Here is an 18,503-nt window from a genome sequence, read left to right on the forward strand (position 1 = left end):
TCCATAGTCATACAGAATTTCTGCAAGTCCAGGCACCATCCAGTGTAAATCTCAGGTTTTATCCATATACAAGTCCGGAGAAATTCTCAATTGCTATATAAAATTCCCAAACCCACTAAAGTTTTCTCGGGAGTCACCCACTTTGCTCAAATCTGATGGCACCGCCCAAATGGGCCAAAAGACACGTGCCCCCTTAGCATAACAGCTCTCAAAGAAGTAACTCTACTTTAATACCACCTATCAAATTCATACTCCGTGCGCACCACATCATTCACAAATAATAACTCACTTATCCCACAATTTTTATATACTCATAAGTGCAATATAACCCATATCCAGGAATTTCGTTATTCGAGCCATCATCGATCTCAACTTTTGCAAGTCATAACTAACCCACCAGTATACCTCAGACCAAAACTAAAATTTAATATATAACTATGAAATTAAGCCGTCTGCAGCAGGCTCCCCCACTTGGCTCAAAGCCATAAATTTAATCACTCCATAACTCACAATATCCATACTCTACTACTGCCCTAATACTTCCGTCAGTTCAACGAAAAATTCTTCTCAAGCTCATACAACACCAACCATAAAAATACCCCAAATCATCTGCTAAGCTCGCAATCCTTCTCTTGACACTCAAGTCAACTTTCTTAGCCAGATTCAAATTCAACTCTCCACACATACGTCCCACTGGCAGAAAAAAAACCTCCACTCACATTACAAAGAACACACCTACGTAGATTACTCTCCAGGAGATAACCCACCTCCCTAGCCTCAAATTGGCATCTTGTTATGTATTTTTGCAGCCACAATTTATACGCAATCACTAAATCTTTCTAAGTCCAAACTTATTAACAAGACACGAGAATTTAGTCTGTCCCAAAATTTAACAATGTGAAAGATCCTTCAAAATATTCGTACTCGAGACTGTACGTCACATCAAAGCGAAAATCAAGCACCCAATTGCCTTTCCTTTACATTTCACAGAAACGCTTCTCGTCACATTCAAATAGTTTTAACACATCCCGCAGTTACATCGTACTCATCACAAGGACATTCCACTGCTCCTCGAGCCACAAATTCCACTCGTAGGAATATTACCGGACAAATAAGTCCAAATGTACAAGGTATAACTGAAGCTACCGAGCTTAAACTGCGGTCTAACCATGGCCTCAAGTCCTCCAGGCTGGCCCATCACCAAAACACAGAATACTCACCTCGAACCTCATTCATAAAATCACAAGCCGGCGATGCACAGCTGATACTGAGCGCTCATGTGCGCATACAAATACGTGGAAGGAATTCAAAGAGTTTATGTCTCAAGCTGAATCAATCTCGCGCGATAAGGAAAGAAAGATGGGAAATATATGTCCTAAATGCCCTGTAGCCTCTCGAAGATAAGTATGGACGTCATCATACCGATCCACAAGACTCTACTAGATACTTGCTCATGTTTTGTAGAACCTATGAACGTAGAGCTCTGATACCACCTTATCACGACCCAAAAATCCAACTAGTCGTGATGGCACATAACCCATCCCGTTAGGTAAGCCAATTTCTAACTAACCAATTTCAATAATAATTATTAAAGTAATTTAAGTGAATAAAGATCCTGATCTTATACAATCTCCAAGAACTGGTAGTACAAATCATGAGCTTCTAAGAATAGAGTATATAAAGCGGAAATGAAATAAATACATAGTCTGTTTGAATAATACATAAACAGAGCTTTTATAAATCTAAGGTTACCCTAAACAAGAGGCAGCTACAACGAGAATGCAGGTACATCTTCAAATCTCGCAACCATCAAGCACAACAACAACAACAACAACAGCCAACATCTACATGCAATGTGCAGAAGTGTAGTATCAGTACAACCGACCCCATGTACTGAGTAAGTAACAAACCTAGCTGTAGGTTGAAAGTAGTGACGAGCTTCCACCAAGGTCGGGTCAAAAACCAATAGTCCACAACAATCCATAACAATATAAAGCAAATAATACCAGAAGTAACTCAGGGATAAAATACTCAGCTAAATAATGATTTCAAAAAACATAGTAGTTCTTTTTTTCAAATACATCAGTGAAAACCCAAATCATTTGTCGAAGTTGCCAATAATATGAATAGTTTGAAAACAATGAATTTCTCCAAAAATATCTTCTCAATAATAAATAATATGTTTTATTTTCCTTCCGGATAACCCGTGCAATACAAATGCATCGCTATGCCCATCTGTCAAAATGTGTGAGAAATCATGAATGATGTGATGTTATACAGCATGAGAAAGAATACATCTCTATGCCTGTATGTCATGAGTGCATGCCAATGCGATACAACTCAGTGATAAAATCATAAACAGCCCCTCGGGCAGAACATCACTCATATACAGCCCCTCGGGCAAACCTCACAGTCACTCGTGCCACTCGGACATACTTCACAATCACTCTTGCCACTCGAGCATACCTCACAATCACTCTTGCCACTCAGGAATACCTCACAATCGCTCATGCCTTCCAGTCACTCAGCACTCGACAATCGGCACTCGCACTCAGTAGGTACATGCGCTTACTGGGGGTGTGTACAGACTCCGGAGAGACTCCTTCAGTCCAAGTGCTATAATCTGCACGGACAACTCACGTGTTGTACGGACAACCCACGTGCTATAATCATAAAGTATGCTGCAGGTGGGCAGCCCCGATCCACACTCATCCTCACAATCAGGCCCTCGGCCGATATCAAACATGATGTCGCGTGCAGTCCGATCCCAAAAATATGCAATATCCTCACAAATCAGGCCCTCGGCCTCACTCAGTCATCAATCTCTCCAGTCTCTCAGGCTCACAATGTCATGAAAAATAGCCCAAAAATGATGATATGATGTATCAATAAATAACAACAGAGACTGAGATATGATATGCAATGAAATGAATATGACTGAGTATGAATTTTTAATTTAAAACAAATAATTCATAGCAATATGACCTCTGTGGGTCCCAATAATACTGGCACATAGCCTCAATCATGATTTTTAATATCCTTTTCAGCTTAATTTATGCCAAGATCATTTAACTACAAAATTTCACAGAAATAATTATGTCATAATTTCTATAGTGAACGCCCACACGCCCGTCACCTAGCATGTGCGTCACCTCCCAACAATTCACGAAATACATATATTCAGGGTTCATACCCTCAACTCCAAGATTAGAAGAGTTACTTACCTCGAATAGGCCAAATCCAATGTCGAGCAAGCAAAGCAATGCTCCAGAAATTCCATTCTGCGCGTAACAACTTCCAAACGGCTCGAATCTAGTCACAATAATTTGATTCAACCCACAAAAATTATAGGAATTAATTCCATATCAAAATACTAATATTTTCCAAAAATCTGAAATTACTCCCCAAAAATCACCCGTGGGGCCCACATCTCGAAACAGACAAAACTCACAAAATACGACAACCCATCCAATTACAAGTTCAACCATACTAATTTCACTCAAATCCGACTCCAAATCGGTATTCAAACTTGAAAAATTTATTTTGTGACATTATAGAAATTTCCTTCTATTTCTCTTGAAGATTCAATAATCATACACCAAAAATGAAGATTAATTCATAGAATATAATCACTTGGGAGTTAAGAACACTTACCCCAAGTTGTGCGGAAAATTTCCTCTCCAAAATCGCCCATCCCGAGCTCCAAAATCCGAAAATGGGTGAAAATGTTGAAACCTCGAATTTTAAGGTTCTGCCCCAGCGATTTCCGGACCTGCGGACAAGCTTTTTGCACGTGCGCATCCACTTGTGCGAGCAAAATGTCACATTTGCGGACTCCACTCGCCTGTCCAATTTTCGCTTCTGCGCGCTTTCGTCCGCATCTGCGCTCAAGCAGGTGCGGAATTTTCCCTCGCACCTGCGACCAATGCCTCACAGCCCTCTGCCCGCATCTGCGCTCCTTCTCGCGCAAGTGCGATTCCGTACCTGCGCGCCTCGCTTCAGCGCACCCCTGATCGCACTTGCGAGCTCGCACCTGCGACCAATTTTCCGTAGGTGCGATTACACCAGAAGGCTTCAGTTCCAGCAGTCTGCCAAATTCAAAAATCAATGCGTTAACCATCCGAAACTCAATCGAGGCCCCCGTGAGCGCAGATGCGGACAGAAGCGCACATATCCCATAACATAACACGGACCTACTCGAGGCCTTAAATCATACCTAACAACCTCAAAAATATGAACTACACACGGATTTAAGCTTAATAAATTTTCAAATTTCTAAATTCTACAAACGACGCCGAAACCTATCAAATCACGTGCGATTGACCTCAAATTTTGCACACAAGTCACATTTCACATTACGGACCTGCTCAAATTTCTAGAATCAGATTTCGACCTCGATATCAAAAAGTCAACCCCCCGGTCAAACTTTCCAAAATTTCATCTTTCGGCATTTCAAGCCTAATTCCACTACGGACCTCCAAATAATTTTTCGGACACTCTCCTAAATCCAAAATTACCATACAGAGCTATTGGAATCATCATAATTAAATTCCGAGGTCGTTTACACATAAGTCGACATCCGGTCACTATTTTTACTTAAACTTTAAACCTTGGAACTAAGTGTTCCAATTCATTCCAAAAACCTCACCGGACCCAAACCAATTGCCCTGATAATTCACACAATAACTGTAAAGTACAATTTGAGCAGGAAATGGGAAAATGGGATTGTGATACTCAAAATGACCGGTCGGATCGTTACAGAGGTGACGAAAGTCCGTACGTAGCTGAAGCATGTTTATGTCCGCGTAGACTTAGGACTTTGCCATGTATTATTTGGAATATTTGAATTCATTCTGCTGGCTTAATTAATTGAAATTATAATTGAACTTGATTTAGAAATATATACATATATATTAGCCCGAGCCTTATTACCTTGAGTTGTTGGCAAGTTTCTTGAGAAACGGTAAAGGTTATACTCACCTTGTGTTCATATACTATATCGTGAGCTCGTGTCTCATATCTCGTAATTCGATAATTCCTTTCCTTTCTTGTGAAACGGGTCGAATGCCTCAACATGATTATGTACCACACTCTCATAGGAGCGAGTCATTCGCCTAGGCAGTATAATTGATGCATCTATAGTTCGTGCCGCTCGACCCTCGGCAGTGTACACGTTATGATGGGATCGGGTCGATCACCTCGGCAGTATCATATTCTTTCTGAGATCTGACCGTACGACCTCGGCATAATCGTGCATTATATCGCTAGCAGTCTGAATATTTGCGAGATTTTTCTTCCATTGATGCCTTGCATTTTATATGGGAATTCTTACCCCTTTGTTATTAGCACTTGATATTTCTGAGTTGTCGCGATAGAATACGAGATTGAGAAATTGATATTGTTAAAAGAAATTTTGGAAGATTGTGTTAGTTACAGATTTACCTCACTACTACTGTTGTACTCTTATCTGTTTATGATTTACCATATTGATTTATTAGACCACTAGTAAGTGTCAATGTCGACCTCTCGTCACTATTTCTTCGGGGTTAGGCTAGATACTTACTAGGTACGCGTTGATTTACGTACTCATGCTGCACTTCTACACTAAATGTGCAGGATATGCCATGTTCATTTGGTGATCATCTTGGCGCGTAGGCGCAGCTGTTGCGGAGACTTTATGTGAGCTTCATTCCAGGCTACGCATCGCAGTCCACATAGATTCCATCATACTATTTATTTTATCATGTCTCATTTATATTCTAGATAGATTTTGTATTATTATTGTACTCCTTAATAAATGCTCATGCACTCGTGACACCGGATTTTGGGATATATTAATTGATTCTTACGGTTCTGTATATTATCATCGCCTTTCATTTCTCTTAAACTACAAATTTTTTTATGTTCTTGTGGATTTAAAAGTGTAAATTTCCTTCCTTATTAAAATTTATGACTTCAAAAGTAATAAAATGAGTAATTAAATTGATCAATCACCGTTGGTTTGCCTGACGGCGGCGTTAGGCCCCATTATGACCTATAGTGGAGTTTGGGTCATGACAACTTGGTATCAGAGCGTTAGGTTCACTTAGGTCTCACGAGTCATGAGCAAGTCTAGTAGAGTCCTGCAGATCGGTACAGAAATATTTGTAATTATCTTCGGGAGGCTACAGGGCTATTAGGAGTACTTCCCTTCTTGATTCCTCATCGTGCAATTTGATTCTATTAAAGCTTATGCCTTCATTTCCTTCCCACTCAATCTTATGCGACGTGGGTCACTTGCTATCAATTGGGCATCGAGGAGTTGTAAATGGTACCGCAAATGTGATGCAAGATGTGTTTCCCTTCGATTTCGAGTGAATTCAACAGTTTTCGCTGTGTCAATAAGTGTTGTTCTCGCCCCTCGTTTTTAATCTTCATTGGTATCAGAGCAACTGTTGTGTATTCTATGTACATAAATATGGATATACAGTAAAAGAAAATTCTGGGCAAATAGAAAACTCTGTTGAAAAAGTTCTTCTTTAATCATTGTTTGTTGTTGTTTGTCTATGGGCACCCAACTCACTCTGTACGGCTCTCCAGAAATGTGAAGTGAACTGGGGGATTCTATCTGATATGATGGAAACAGGCACACTGTGTAACCGAACTATCTCCCTAATATAAATCTAGGCCAACTTTTATGAAGTATATGTAGTCATAACCGGAATGAAGTGTGCCGACTTGGTCAACCTGTCAACAATGACCCAAACTTCATCAAACTTCCGCAAGGTTCGCGGTAACCCAACCACGAAGTCCATGGTAATGCGCTCCCATTTCCACTCAGGTATAGTCATTTGCTGAAGTAGGCTACCTGGCCTCTGGTGTCCATACTTGATCTGCTGGCAATTCAGACACCTAGCCACATACTCAACTATATCTTTCTTCATCCGCCGCCACTAATAGTGTTGTCTCAGATCACGATACATCTTCGTAGCACCTGGATGAATGAAATACTAAGAACTGTGTGCCTCCTCTAGAATCCTCTCTCTCAAGCCATCGATATTAGGAACACAAAGATGACCGTGGAGTCGCAGGACACTATCATCGCCAATAGAAACCTCTTTGGCACTACCCTGTAATACCGTCTCTCTAAGAACTGCCAAATGTGGGTCATCAAACTGCCGAGCCTTGATCTACACCAATAGTGAAGACTGGGCAACAACACATGCAAGAACCCAACTAGGCTCTGAAATATCCAACCTCACAAGTCTATTAGCCAAGGACTGAATGTCCAAAGCTAGTGGCCTCTCCCCCGCTGAAATAAATGCCAAGCTACCTATACTTTCTGCATTCCTGCTTAAGGCATCCGCGACCACATTTGCCTTGCTCGGAAGATAAAGAATGGTGATGTCAGAATCCTTCAGTAACTCGAGCCATCTACGCTGCCTAAAATTGAGATCCCTTTGCTTAAACAAATGTTGTAAGCTGTGATGATCAGCATAAACCTCACATGATACCCCATCCAGATAATGCCTCCATATCTTAAGAGCATGAATAATCGTGGCTAACTCCAAATCATGCACAATGTAATTCTTCTCATGAATCTTCAGCTGACGCGAAGCATATGCAATAACTCGCCCTCCTGCATCAATACACAACCTAAGCCAATGCGTGAAGCATCGCAATATACCGTATACATCCCCGAGCCGGAAGGCAACACTAGAACCGGTGCTATAGTCAAAGCTGTCTTGAGCTTCTGGAAGCTCGCCTCACAATCATCGGACCAACAGAATGGAGCACCCTTTTGGGTCAATCTAGTCATAGGTACTGCAATGGATGAGAAACCCTGCACAAACCAGCGATAATAACCTGCTACCCCTAGGAAAATCCTGATCTCAGTCACCGAAGTGGGACGAGGCCAACTCTAAACTGCCTCAATCTTCTTGGTATCCACCTTAATACCCTCTCCTGATACAACATGCCCCAAGAATGCCACAGACTCTAGCCAAAACTCACACTTGAAGAACTTAGCATATAGCTCCTATTCCCGCAATGTCTGAAGCACCACTCTCAAATGCTGCTCGTGCTCCTCCAGGCTACGTGAGTAAATCAAGATGTCATCAATGAAGACAATAACAAAGGAATTAGTATAAGGCCTAAACACTCTGTTCATAAAATCCATGAACGCCACTGGGGCATTAGTCAAGCCGAAGACATCACTAGAAACTCATAATGACCATATCTAGTATGGAAGGTAGTCTTCGGAACATCTGAGTCCCAAATATTCAACTGATGGTACCCTGACCTCAAGTCGATTTTAGAGAATACCTTAGCGCCCTGCAACTGGTCAAACAAATCATCGATACACATAAATGGGTACTTGTTCTTGATAGTAACCTTGTTCAACTGGAGGTAATCAATGCTCATCCGTATAGTCCTATCTTTCTTCTTCACAAATAACACTGGTGCACCCCAAGGTGATACACTTGGTCTCACAAACCCCTTTGCTAAAAACTCCTCAAGCTGCTCCTTCAACTCCTTCAACTCTTTCGGAGCCATACGATACAGTGGGATAGATATTGGCTTGGTGCCTGGAGCCAAATCAATAAGAAAATCAATATCAAGATCTGGCGGCATGCCTGGAAGGTCAGAAGGAAACACATCGGCGAACTCCCGGACTAATGGCACTAAATAAATCGTCGGAGAGTCTGCGGTGGTGTCCCGAACATAGGCTAAATAAGCTAAACAACCCTTCTTTACCATGTGTCGAGTCTTCAGGAAAGATATAAGCCGACTAGATGTACTGGAAGACGAACCCTTCCACTCCAACCTGGGCAACTCCGGCATCGCTAAAGTAACAGTCTTGGCATGGAAATCAAGAATGGCGTGATATGAAGATAACCAGTCCATGCCCAGGATGACCTCAAAGTCAGTCATATCAAGTAACAAAAGGTCTGCCCTAGTATCGTAACCACAGAATGTGACCATACAGGATCGATAGATCCAATCTACAACCAAAGAATCACCCATATGAGTGGACACATAAATAGGAGTACCCAAGAACTCACGAGGAACATCCAGGAAATGAACAAATAGAGATGATACATATAAATAGGTAGATCCTGGATCAAATAACACCGAAATATCCCTACCGCAGATAGAAATAATACCTTTGATCACGGTATTTGAGGCCACTGCATCTGGTCTGGCTAGAAAAGCATAGAATCTAGCTGGGGCACCACCTGACTGGCCCCCGCCTGCCTGACCTCCACTTCTAGGACAACCTCTACTCACTGCCCTTCGCTTCTGGGCAGCCGGACGGCTGGTGCAGCTGTTGGAGCTGAAATCATGGGCTGCTGACCCTGCAGTACTGCCTTGCCCCGAAGCCTGGGGCAGGATCTCTTCATGTGACCCGGATCTCCACGCTCGTAACAACCTCTCGATACAACAGACTGCTGCCCCTAAGTCTGACCCTGATGGCATGAATACCCACTAGAAGAACCCTGAATGGCTGGTGGGCGGTATGAACTCTCTGGCATGGCGCTGAAATAAGCACTTGAAGAACCCTGATTAACTGGTGGGCGATAAGAACTCTCTGGCATAACACTAAAATAGGGTCGCATCGGAGCACCCCGAGGAGGTGGTGGTGCTGAATATGTGGGCGTACTAGGCTGACCCCTCCCAAATTGACCTCTTCCACTAGCAGGGGCACCTCTAAACTCTCAAGAGAAATAGGCCTTCTTGTCCTGCTGCATCTGCTCTCTACTCTTTCTGGCAGTAGCCCTCAATCCTCCAAGTAATCTCCACTACTAGCCGATAACCAGTACCCATATCAACCTCCCGGGCCATACTAGCCCGAATATTGGGGTGCAACCCTGCAACAAGAGATATTAATAGAGTTGAAATTTCTGTGTTGATGCTGCATAATTTTCTTTCATTGGAACCTGTGAATTGTCTAGGTTATGTATTAAAACTAGAAGTCTTATAATTTGTTGACTTTGTAGTTCCAAAAGGCGTGGTCGAGTTTGTGCAATGCATTTTTTTAGAAGTCCAAAACAACTTTTTTATTAGAAATGGAATTGCACTATGTTGCAGTAATTTTATTCTAAAGAGAATATTTGTTTATGATAAAACTTAATTGAAAATTGGCATAACAATAAAAGAAAAGATTACTTGAAATGGACTACTGAATGGGTATTACTACTCTCTCTTTTTCTGTTAACAGATCATGCTAAAATAAATTGTTCATTCAAGTTGACTTGGCAAAGTTTCCAAGTCAGATTTCCTTCAAGTTTTCTCCACTTGTCTATTATTTCTTAGTTATTTAAGAAAGCAATTTTTTTAAAGTGGAATGTTAGTCGTGTGTTGTAGTAGTCACTCATGACTTCACTGTAATTGAGGAAATCTAATATATCACTGGTCATGAAGACTAAATAACAGTAGAAAAGTGGTTACATTTTTCTAAATGCTTAGACCATGTATTTAAATATTAAAAATACTAGCCTTAGTTACATATATCCCTATTCTTCTGCAAGTTATTGTGACATATGTTGTCACGTTAAATGGTTGTACCAATTTTTATTGTTTTCTTGGCCCTATTTCAGATATGGCTAAACATGGAAAAGTTCGAATTACTCCAAGTGGGAGTTCTCGAAGTCGAGGAAGGGGACAACGTAGAAGGATACGTCGTCGCAGGACTTATTTCTATGATAATTCAGACCCGGAGCCTGAAGTCATCAGGAATGTCCCAAGGATGTGTCAAAATGAGTTAAGGGATTAGAGGGTTGAACGAAGGGTAGGAGAAAAGAAATTTAAGGAGTTTAAGTATTTAAAATGGGCCATGATGCTTCCATTCCTAAACATGTACATATTTTTCAGTTAAAAAGAGCCGAATTGTCTAATTACATAGAAATTACTGATTGGGAAGTATTAGCTATTTTAGCGGACTTTCTTCGAGAGCCTTGGGGTAAAATTTTAACTGATATTTATCATGATGTTTGGCCTAGTGCACCTTTTAGTGTATATGTGCAAGAGTTAGTATTCGATTGGTACATGAATATCCTAGCAAACATGTAAATTGTTATTATATATTTTATATTAATAAAATTTAAATTATGTTGTTTGTCTCACCAGTTTCGTATATTATTTATTATTTTATCTTGTAATGGATTGAGACTTGACATAAAGTTATTAATTAAAATATTTAGATATAGATGATGAATGGAAACGTAGTGACCTTTCGATTCTATACTAAATGTAGAATTAATATTATAATTAATTTTCTTGAGTGTGTAATCACATGCATAAATTGACTGCAGTATATATATATATATATATATATACTAGTAAATTTAATCGCGCTTCGCTCGGTCTTAATAATATCATTGAATTTATAAAGTCTTAAAAACATCAATAAATTTACAAATAGAGCTACTAATAACACGCACAACATTTGTAGCCAGACAGGAGCCAGAGCCCCCTATGGCAGCTACTACCAGGGGCAGAGGTCGAGGTCGAGCCAGAGGCTAGGGCAGATCTCAGCCTAGAGCTCGAGCAGCAGCACCCGCAGTGGAGCCTCAGATTGATCACGGGGAGGAGGTCCCAGCTCAGACCGTTCCCGTCAGACCAGCTCAAGCCCTGGAGGGGTTCATAGCCACTCCAGTGTTTCAGGACGCTCCAGTCCGCTTGGTGGGCCTTATGGAGAGTATGGCCCAGACCGGTGCATTTCCGGTGGCATCAGCCGTCTCTCATGCTGGGGGGGAGCACAGAGTCCCGCTACTCACACCCCGGAGCAGGCGACTCCTATATATCTAAACCATTGGTTATGAGAACAAAAAAGCCAAAATAAAATTTGGTATATGATATATTATTTAATATACAATAACACTTATACGCATCTAGCCAAGTTATGATAAGTTCTCCCTATCACAATCCGTTCAGGGTCAGGAACCAAATAATTTCCATCTAGAAATATGAATGTGCTATATGATTTAATTGTTCAACCATAATGCACAAAGATGGATCCCCAAATAAGGATAGGGATATGTGTTCGTGATCCCAATAATAGGGGGAGAAAATAGGCAGCTGAAAAAGTAATGCATGTATATTATTACATCTAGATCCTCGTACGAGAAAATGTGAACTTGAAGTTCAAGTTATAATTCATTTGCAAAATATTGCCAGGCGTATTTGCTGACCCAAAGCTAAATATCATATACAACTGCTAATGCTCCAAATAAAATAAAGTTCATAATGAATAGAGCCTATGGCATGCATGAAGCATAATAGACTAATCGGTTCCAAAGATAAAACTCCTTGAAGAAGGAGAGGAGCAAATATTCAAGATGGTCATAATAAGGAGGCAAGTGCTATAGAAGAGCACCACGACATAATACTTCATAAGACCTCATGGGAGAGGCTCAGGTACCTGAAAATAATAAGATAAAGAGATCTTAATAAGTTATGTCTTTATTAGTAATAGTAGAATCGATATAAAATGATCATCGACGATATTGTTAATATAATGTAGCACTCAGTATTATTAATATTGACGAGGATCTTGAGCTCAAAATCTGTCATGAAATTTGGACAGATAAATGATTGGCCAAATGAAAAATACGCAATGAAAATTGATTTCACCTGAAAAATATGAAGTTGGACAGATAATCCCAATACCTGAAAGTATAAAGCCAGTGAATGTATAAATATGTTCTTGTGCGAAAAAAAAAAGGTCAAGTCGATAGACATAAAGACGACTTTTGTCACAAGAAGATTTGTAAATATCCTTGCATTGATTATATAGAGACATGTTCTCCTATGGTGGATGTCGTCATTTTAGGTTTTAATCTGGCAATACAAGAAAAACGTGATATGCGCATAGTGAAAATCATTGAATATTTAAATTGTTCTGAACCATATTAAGGTTTCCAAGAAAAATTAAATAAAGCTTCAAAAATACTTATACAGATTGAAACAATCAGGGCACATGTGGTATAATCGCCTGAGTGGGTACCTGTTGAAAGAAGGGTACAAGAATGATTCAAATTGTCCTTGCGTCTTTATAAAAAGATCTGGATCTAAATTTGTTATAATCGACGTTTATGTTGATGATTTAAATATCATTGGAACCCCTAGGGAGCTTCCTAAAGCAGTAAACTATTTAAAGAAAGAATTTAAAATAAAAGATTTTGGAAAGACAAAATTTTGTCTTGGTCTACAAATTTAGTATATGAAAGATGGAATTTTTGTCCATCAATCAACATACACTAAAAAGATTTTAAAGCGATTCTATATGGATAAAGCACATCCATTAAGTACCTCGATGGTTGTGAGATCACTCGATATAAATAAAGATCCATTCCGACCTCATGAAAATAATGAAGAGCTTCTTGGTCCCGAAGTACTATATCTTAGTGCAATTGGTGCACTAATGTATCTTTCTAACATTACAAAGTCTGACATAACTTTTTCGGTTAATGTCTTAACAAGATATAGCTCTGCTCCTACAAGGAGACATTAGAATGGAATCAAACATATATTGCGGCATCTAAAAGGGACTACCGATATGAGATTATTTAATGGCAATGATTGCAGTCCCGATCTTGTTGGTTATGTCGATACTGGGTATTTATCTGACCCACACAAGACTCGATCTCAAACAGGCTATGTGTTTACATATGGAGGCACTGCCATATCTTGGCGATGACTAAGCAATCAATCGTGGCTACTTCATCTAATCATGCCGAGATAATTGCTATTAATGAAGCAAGTCGAGAATGTGTATGGTTGAGGTCTATAATACACCTTATTCGAGACAAATGTGGTTTGAAGTGTGACAAACTGCCCATAATTTTTTATGAAGACAATGTAGCATACATAGCCCAATTGAAGAGAGGATTCATAAAAGAAAATAGGACAAAACATATTTCACCAAAGTTATTTTTCACACATGATATTCAAATGAATGGTGATATCAATGTGCAACAGATCCGTTCAAGTAATAATATGGCTGATTTGTTCACCAAATCTCTACTGACATCAACCTTCAAGAAACTAGTGTATAAGATTGGGATGTGAAGGCTCAAGGATGTGAATTGATGCTCTCATTAGGGGGAGTTAATACGCGTTGTACTCTTTTTTCCTTACAAGGTTTTGTCCCATTAGGTTTTCCTTGCAAAGTTTTTAACGAGGCAACCAAAAGGCGTATATCTAAACATGTGTACTCTTTTTCTTTCACTAGGATTTTTTTCTAATAAAGTTTTAACGAGGCACATTATCTATGGACATCCAAGGGGGAGTGTTATAAGAAAAACTAAATTATGGTGGATGTCTACTCTTCCTCCATGATTTTCTCAAATGTTTAATGACATATTTCTATGCTTAATGACATATTTAATAATATATTTTTCTTCACTTTTCATGCCTATATAAAGTCCTTGTAATAGATAGGAAAATACACACAATTGAAGAAGAAATAAGAATCTCTCCTCTCTTTCTCTCTATATCTCTTAGCTTATTTTTCTTTGTTCTATATTGTTACTTTAAGCTATATTTTATAATACGTTTGCTCTTATGTTTCCTCTTTTCTTTTCATGGAATAGTAATTCTTTGCGTGAAATGTCTGCAGTTGGATTTTTATCTAGTGTCCTTCTTTATAATGGGGATTTTTATTATCTTAAGTTACAGTAAATGCACTAACAACAGCTCAGACCAAAAAAAAAAAAAAAAAAAAAGAGAGAGAGATAAATAACAGGCCAGACAAGTTACAAGCAGATAATATGTTGACCTAAATTGTGTTTGTTTCATTTATGCTTTATGGTCCCTGTGTTTTTTGTCATGACTTATCTTGCTTTTTTTCTTCTTCTTCTTCTCTCTCAATTTTTTTCTTGTACTGCTTTCCTCTTCCTAAAAGAAATCAATAAAGTGAAATGGGATATTTGGTATAGATGTACCGGGTTCAAAAAAGAAGTAAAAAACTTCCATATTAAGCCAAGTGACAGTCTCATAATAGGCCACTTGACAATTTAAGATAAAATTAGTAAGGTAAGGTAATAATTAATTTTTTTTTGAATTTAAATTTAAAAATAAATAAATTATACATTATATGTTGTCAATAATTAGTTACTCTTTTTGAACTTGAATTTAAACATACTTAATATTTTTTTACGATTTTTTTATATATTTAAAATTATTTTTATTTTACGCTCAATGTCATCTTTCAAGTTTGACATTCAGAATCATCTAATTTCAACTACCATGGCTATATATAATTTCATCCGATGATATTCTTCTACCGATAAGGAATTTAACTATTATACTAATGAAGACATTACTGCACAGATTGAGGAAGGAGACGAGTCTTCTGATATTCCTTTAGAAATGCAAGACAAGTCTTCTACTAATATGGAGGCGTTGTGTGATATAAGTAGAGATGAAATAGTTGAAAAATATTATCATGTGTGAGCAGTGGCGGACTCCGAATTTTGTGCAAGCGGGTTCAACCTTAGAAGTAGATAACTTTAGTCGTAAAATAGTAGTTGTCAAGTGGGTTCAAATAAAATATTTATACAAAATGTACGCTGTTTTAATCGTAATTTATACATATATACAATATTATTTTTTGGTAAAGCGGGTTCAGTTGAACCCGCTTGCAACCACATGCGTCTATCACTGTGTGTGAGTGACTTCACTTATTATTTCATGGTGGATTATCAATATATAGTAATTTGCGTAATAGACTTCTAATTTATACTGAATGATGTATTTTTATTATTCAAATCACCATGTAACAATAAGTAATTATACTAGATAATATTATATGCTTTGGTATAACTATATATGTAAAATTGATTTAAATCTTTAATATGTTTGTTTACTTTATGTTTTATATTTTATTTAAAAGTCTCTTACCATAAATATTTAAGTTCATTTTCTCTTTAAAAGAATTATAAGGCTTTGATACTATTCTTTTTGGTAATTTGATACTCAAAAGCACTTTTAAGAAAGATTGGCCAAACACAGTTTGTTTACTAAATATTACAAAATATACTTCTTAAATGAATTGGCCAAACACAAATAATTTTTTTTTTAAAAGTACTTTTAAAAAAAATACTTCTAAAAAAAGTAAGGTAGTCTTCATTACTCCATTCATGAGCTATGAAATCTGAATTTGTGGTATGCTTTGAGACTACAAATCATGCTAATTTGTTATGGAACTTTATTTCAATATTTATAATATAGCGATGACTGCTGAAAAATTATTATGAGAATCCTACAACAATATTCTTTGTAAGATTTGGATACAAAAAAGTATCCATAAACAAGTTCAGAGACATTGAATCTTATGATTAGCGATCATTTAACAAAATGATTTACTGAACAACGTGTTAAAATAATTGTCCTTGTTAAACATTATGGCTGATATTATGCAATGACTTACTTATTATACATAGAAAACCGGAAGAAAGGGGAGTTTCAAGAGCATCACCAGCCTTATAGCCTGTTTGGCCAAGCTTTTCTTTGAGCCAAAAGTGATTTTTTTTGGGGCCAAAAACACTTTTAGCCAAAAATGAAAGTGTTTGATCAAGCTTTTAGATGGAAAAAGTGCTTTTGAGGAGAAGCAGAAGCATTTTTTGACAAGCAAAAAAAAATAGTTTATCTCCAAAAGTATTTTTCTGAGAAGCACTTTTGAGAAAAATACACTTATAAGCAGTTTTCAAAAGTTTGGCCAAATACTAATTACTGATCAAAAGTGTTTTTCAAATTAATTAATCAAATACAAACTGTTTCTCACCAAAAGCACTTTTTTGAAAAGTATTTTTGGAAAAAATATCTTTTGAAATAAGCTGATTTTAAAAGTTTGGCCAAACATGATATTAACTTTAAATAATGACGTATGGTACTTTAAATGTTGACCTTATATCAATTTCTAGCTTCTATGGAATCTTTTGAAACATATAGCGAAAAAGTGAAAAGGAAAAAGTTCCCACTTTTTTCCCGGGCCAGTCGGCATTTACCTCGCTGTAAATTCATCTTTGACTGTCTAATCTTAGAAAACATACGCTAATGCAACTTTATGTTCATGGTAAAGGTTTATTGGCACCCAAATTACCAAATACTTATATCAAATTGTATTGATTATTAATGTAATTTCACAAGTGGATTTGAGATAGTATTAATTATCACAATTAAATAATTTAAAGAGGTGTATATATCACACCCCAACCTTAGGAAGTGCGACCGGCACACGATACCCGAAGACTCGCCCGAACCGACATATGTCCTTACATTTTTTTTATCCATAAAATCGGGCCATTGAGGCCTCCAAGTAATAACAATAGAATTAACATGTGAATAATAAGTGGCGGAGGCAGGATCTCCGTGAAGGGGGTTCAAAAAAAAAGTTAAAAAAGATTGTAACTAATGAGAATTGAACATATGACCTTAGAAAGATTTTGAACCCCTTTAACCACTAAGCTACACTTTTGGGTTGTGTCAAGGGGATTCAAAACTTAATATATAGAGGTAAAAAATAGATTTTGCCCATATATACAGTATAAATTTTCGGCGAAGGGGGTTCGGGCGAACCCCCTTCCACTCCCCTAAATCCTCCCTTGTGAATAACTGATTAGCAAAGGAAATATCAATATTTCATGTATATTCATAACTGTACTCAACAAGGTTACAATCCCACTCTTTTACATACAACTAAACTCTAGTCTGCAAACCTCTAAGAAAACCAAAATGATTACAAGTTTACATGACTTGGTCGGGATAGGGCCCCACCGTACCCAAAATATTTATGACATCTGTTTCAGTACCTATTGACTTCTTAACAGATACTCCGAAGGAGTGGAGAGCAACAACCAATCAACTGGAATAACACCCTACTGAGGAGGGACGTCACCTGGTCTATCTACACATGTTGGCATGAACACAATGCCCAAAAGAAAAGGGCGTTAGTACAGATAATGTACTAAGTATGTAAGTCTAAGAAAAACAAGTAAATCAGAGTTGTAGCATATGATATGTGAGTACATAATCCCATCCCGGACACCGAGGACAAGCCGCCGGCGAAGTAAACAAAACTGTGGAGACTATGAACTATGAATCATAAATGTATGCAAACTTTTGTGAAACCAAGCCATTCATTGGGACCATGCATTAGGTTATACGATACATATTTATACATATCTTCAGCCACTCTTTGGGGCATATTTTATCATTCCATACCCGATCTCATAGAGGACTTGGTCGTACCCAGCTAGAGGAGGGCTCGGTAACCTCACTTCACACATCATAGTTACCTGGCCACACAAGGGCTCGGTCGTACCCAGCCACAGGAGGGATCGGTAATGTCGTATAACCCAACGTTTTGTACCCAGTCTCGTGGAGAGCTCGGTCATACCTGGGCCTATGCAGAAGGGATTGGTCGAGATTCATATCTTTTTCATCATACACAACTAATCAGTGGTTGCACAATAGGAATTGTACACGGCTGACTATGGCATGGCTCGGTAAAATAAGTG

General features: G+C 38.3%; 1 protein-coding gene across 1 annotated transcript; it reads right to left on the reverse strand.

The window, feature by feature from the left end:
- Nucleotides 1–6,989: 6,989 nt before the first annotated feature.
- On the reverse strand, nucleotides 6,990–9,459 carry LOC138892696 (uncharacterized). Its single transcript, XM_070176432.1, has 3 exons — nucleotides 8,737–9,459; nucleotides 7,212–7,517; nucleotides 6,990–7,169 (listed from the first exon to the last, which is right to left on the reverse strand). Exons 1-3 carry the CDS (start codon nucleotides 9,457–9,459, stop codon nucleotides 6,990–6,992), a joined length of 1,209 nt encoding a protein of 402 aa, XP_070032533.1.
- Nucleotides 9,460–18,503: the final 9,044 nt, after the last annotated feature.

The sequence above is a fragment of the Nicotiana tomentosiformis genome, chromosome 5, assembly GCF_000390325.3.
Source record: "Nicotiana tomentosiformis chromosome 5, ASM39032v3, whole genome shotgun sequence".
Lineage (NCBI taxonomy): Eukaryota > Viridiplantae > Streptophyta > Magnoliopsida > Solanales > Solanaceae > Nicotiana > Nicotiana tomentosiformis.

Bases quoted from the DNA above. Each gene is read 5' to 3' on its own strand.
- LOC138892696 (XM_070176432.1), bottom strand. From the start codon at position 9,459: ATGCCATCAGGGTCAGACTTAGGGGCAGCAGTCTGTTGTATCGAGAGG. The intron at 7,518-8,736 runs GTAAAGAAGGGT...CATGCTCTTAAG, and splicing joins TCCTGAAGACTCGACACATG to ATATGGAGGCATTATCTGGA. The intron at 7,170-7,211 runs GTTCTTGCATGT...CTATTGGTGTAG, and splicing joins ATATTTCAGAGCCTAGTTGG to ATCAAGGCTCGGCAGTTTGA.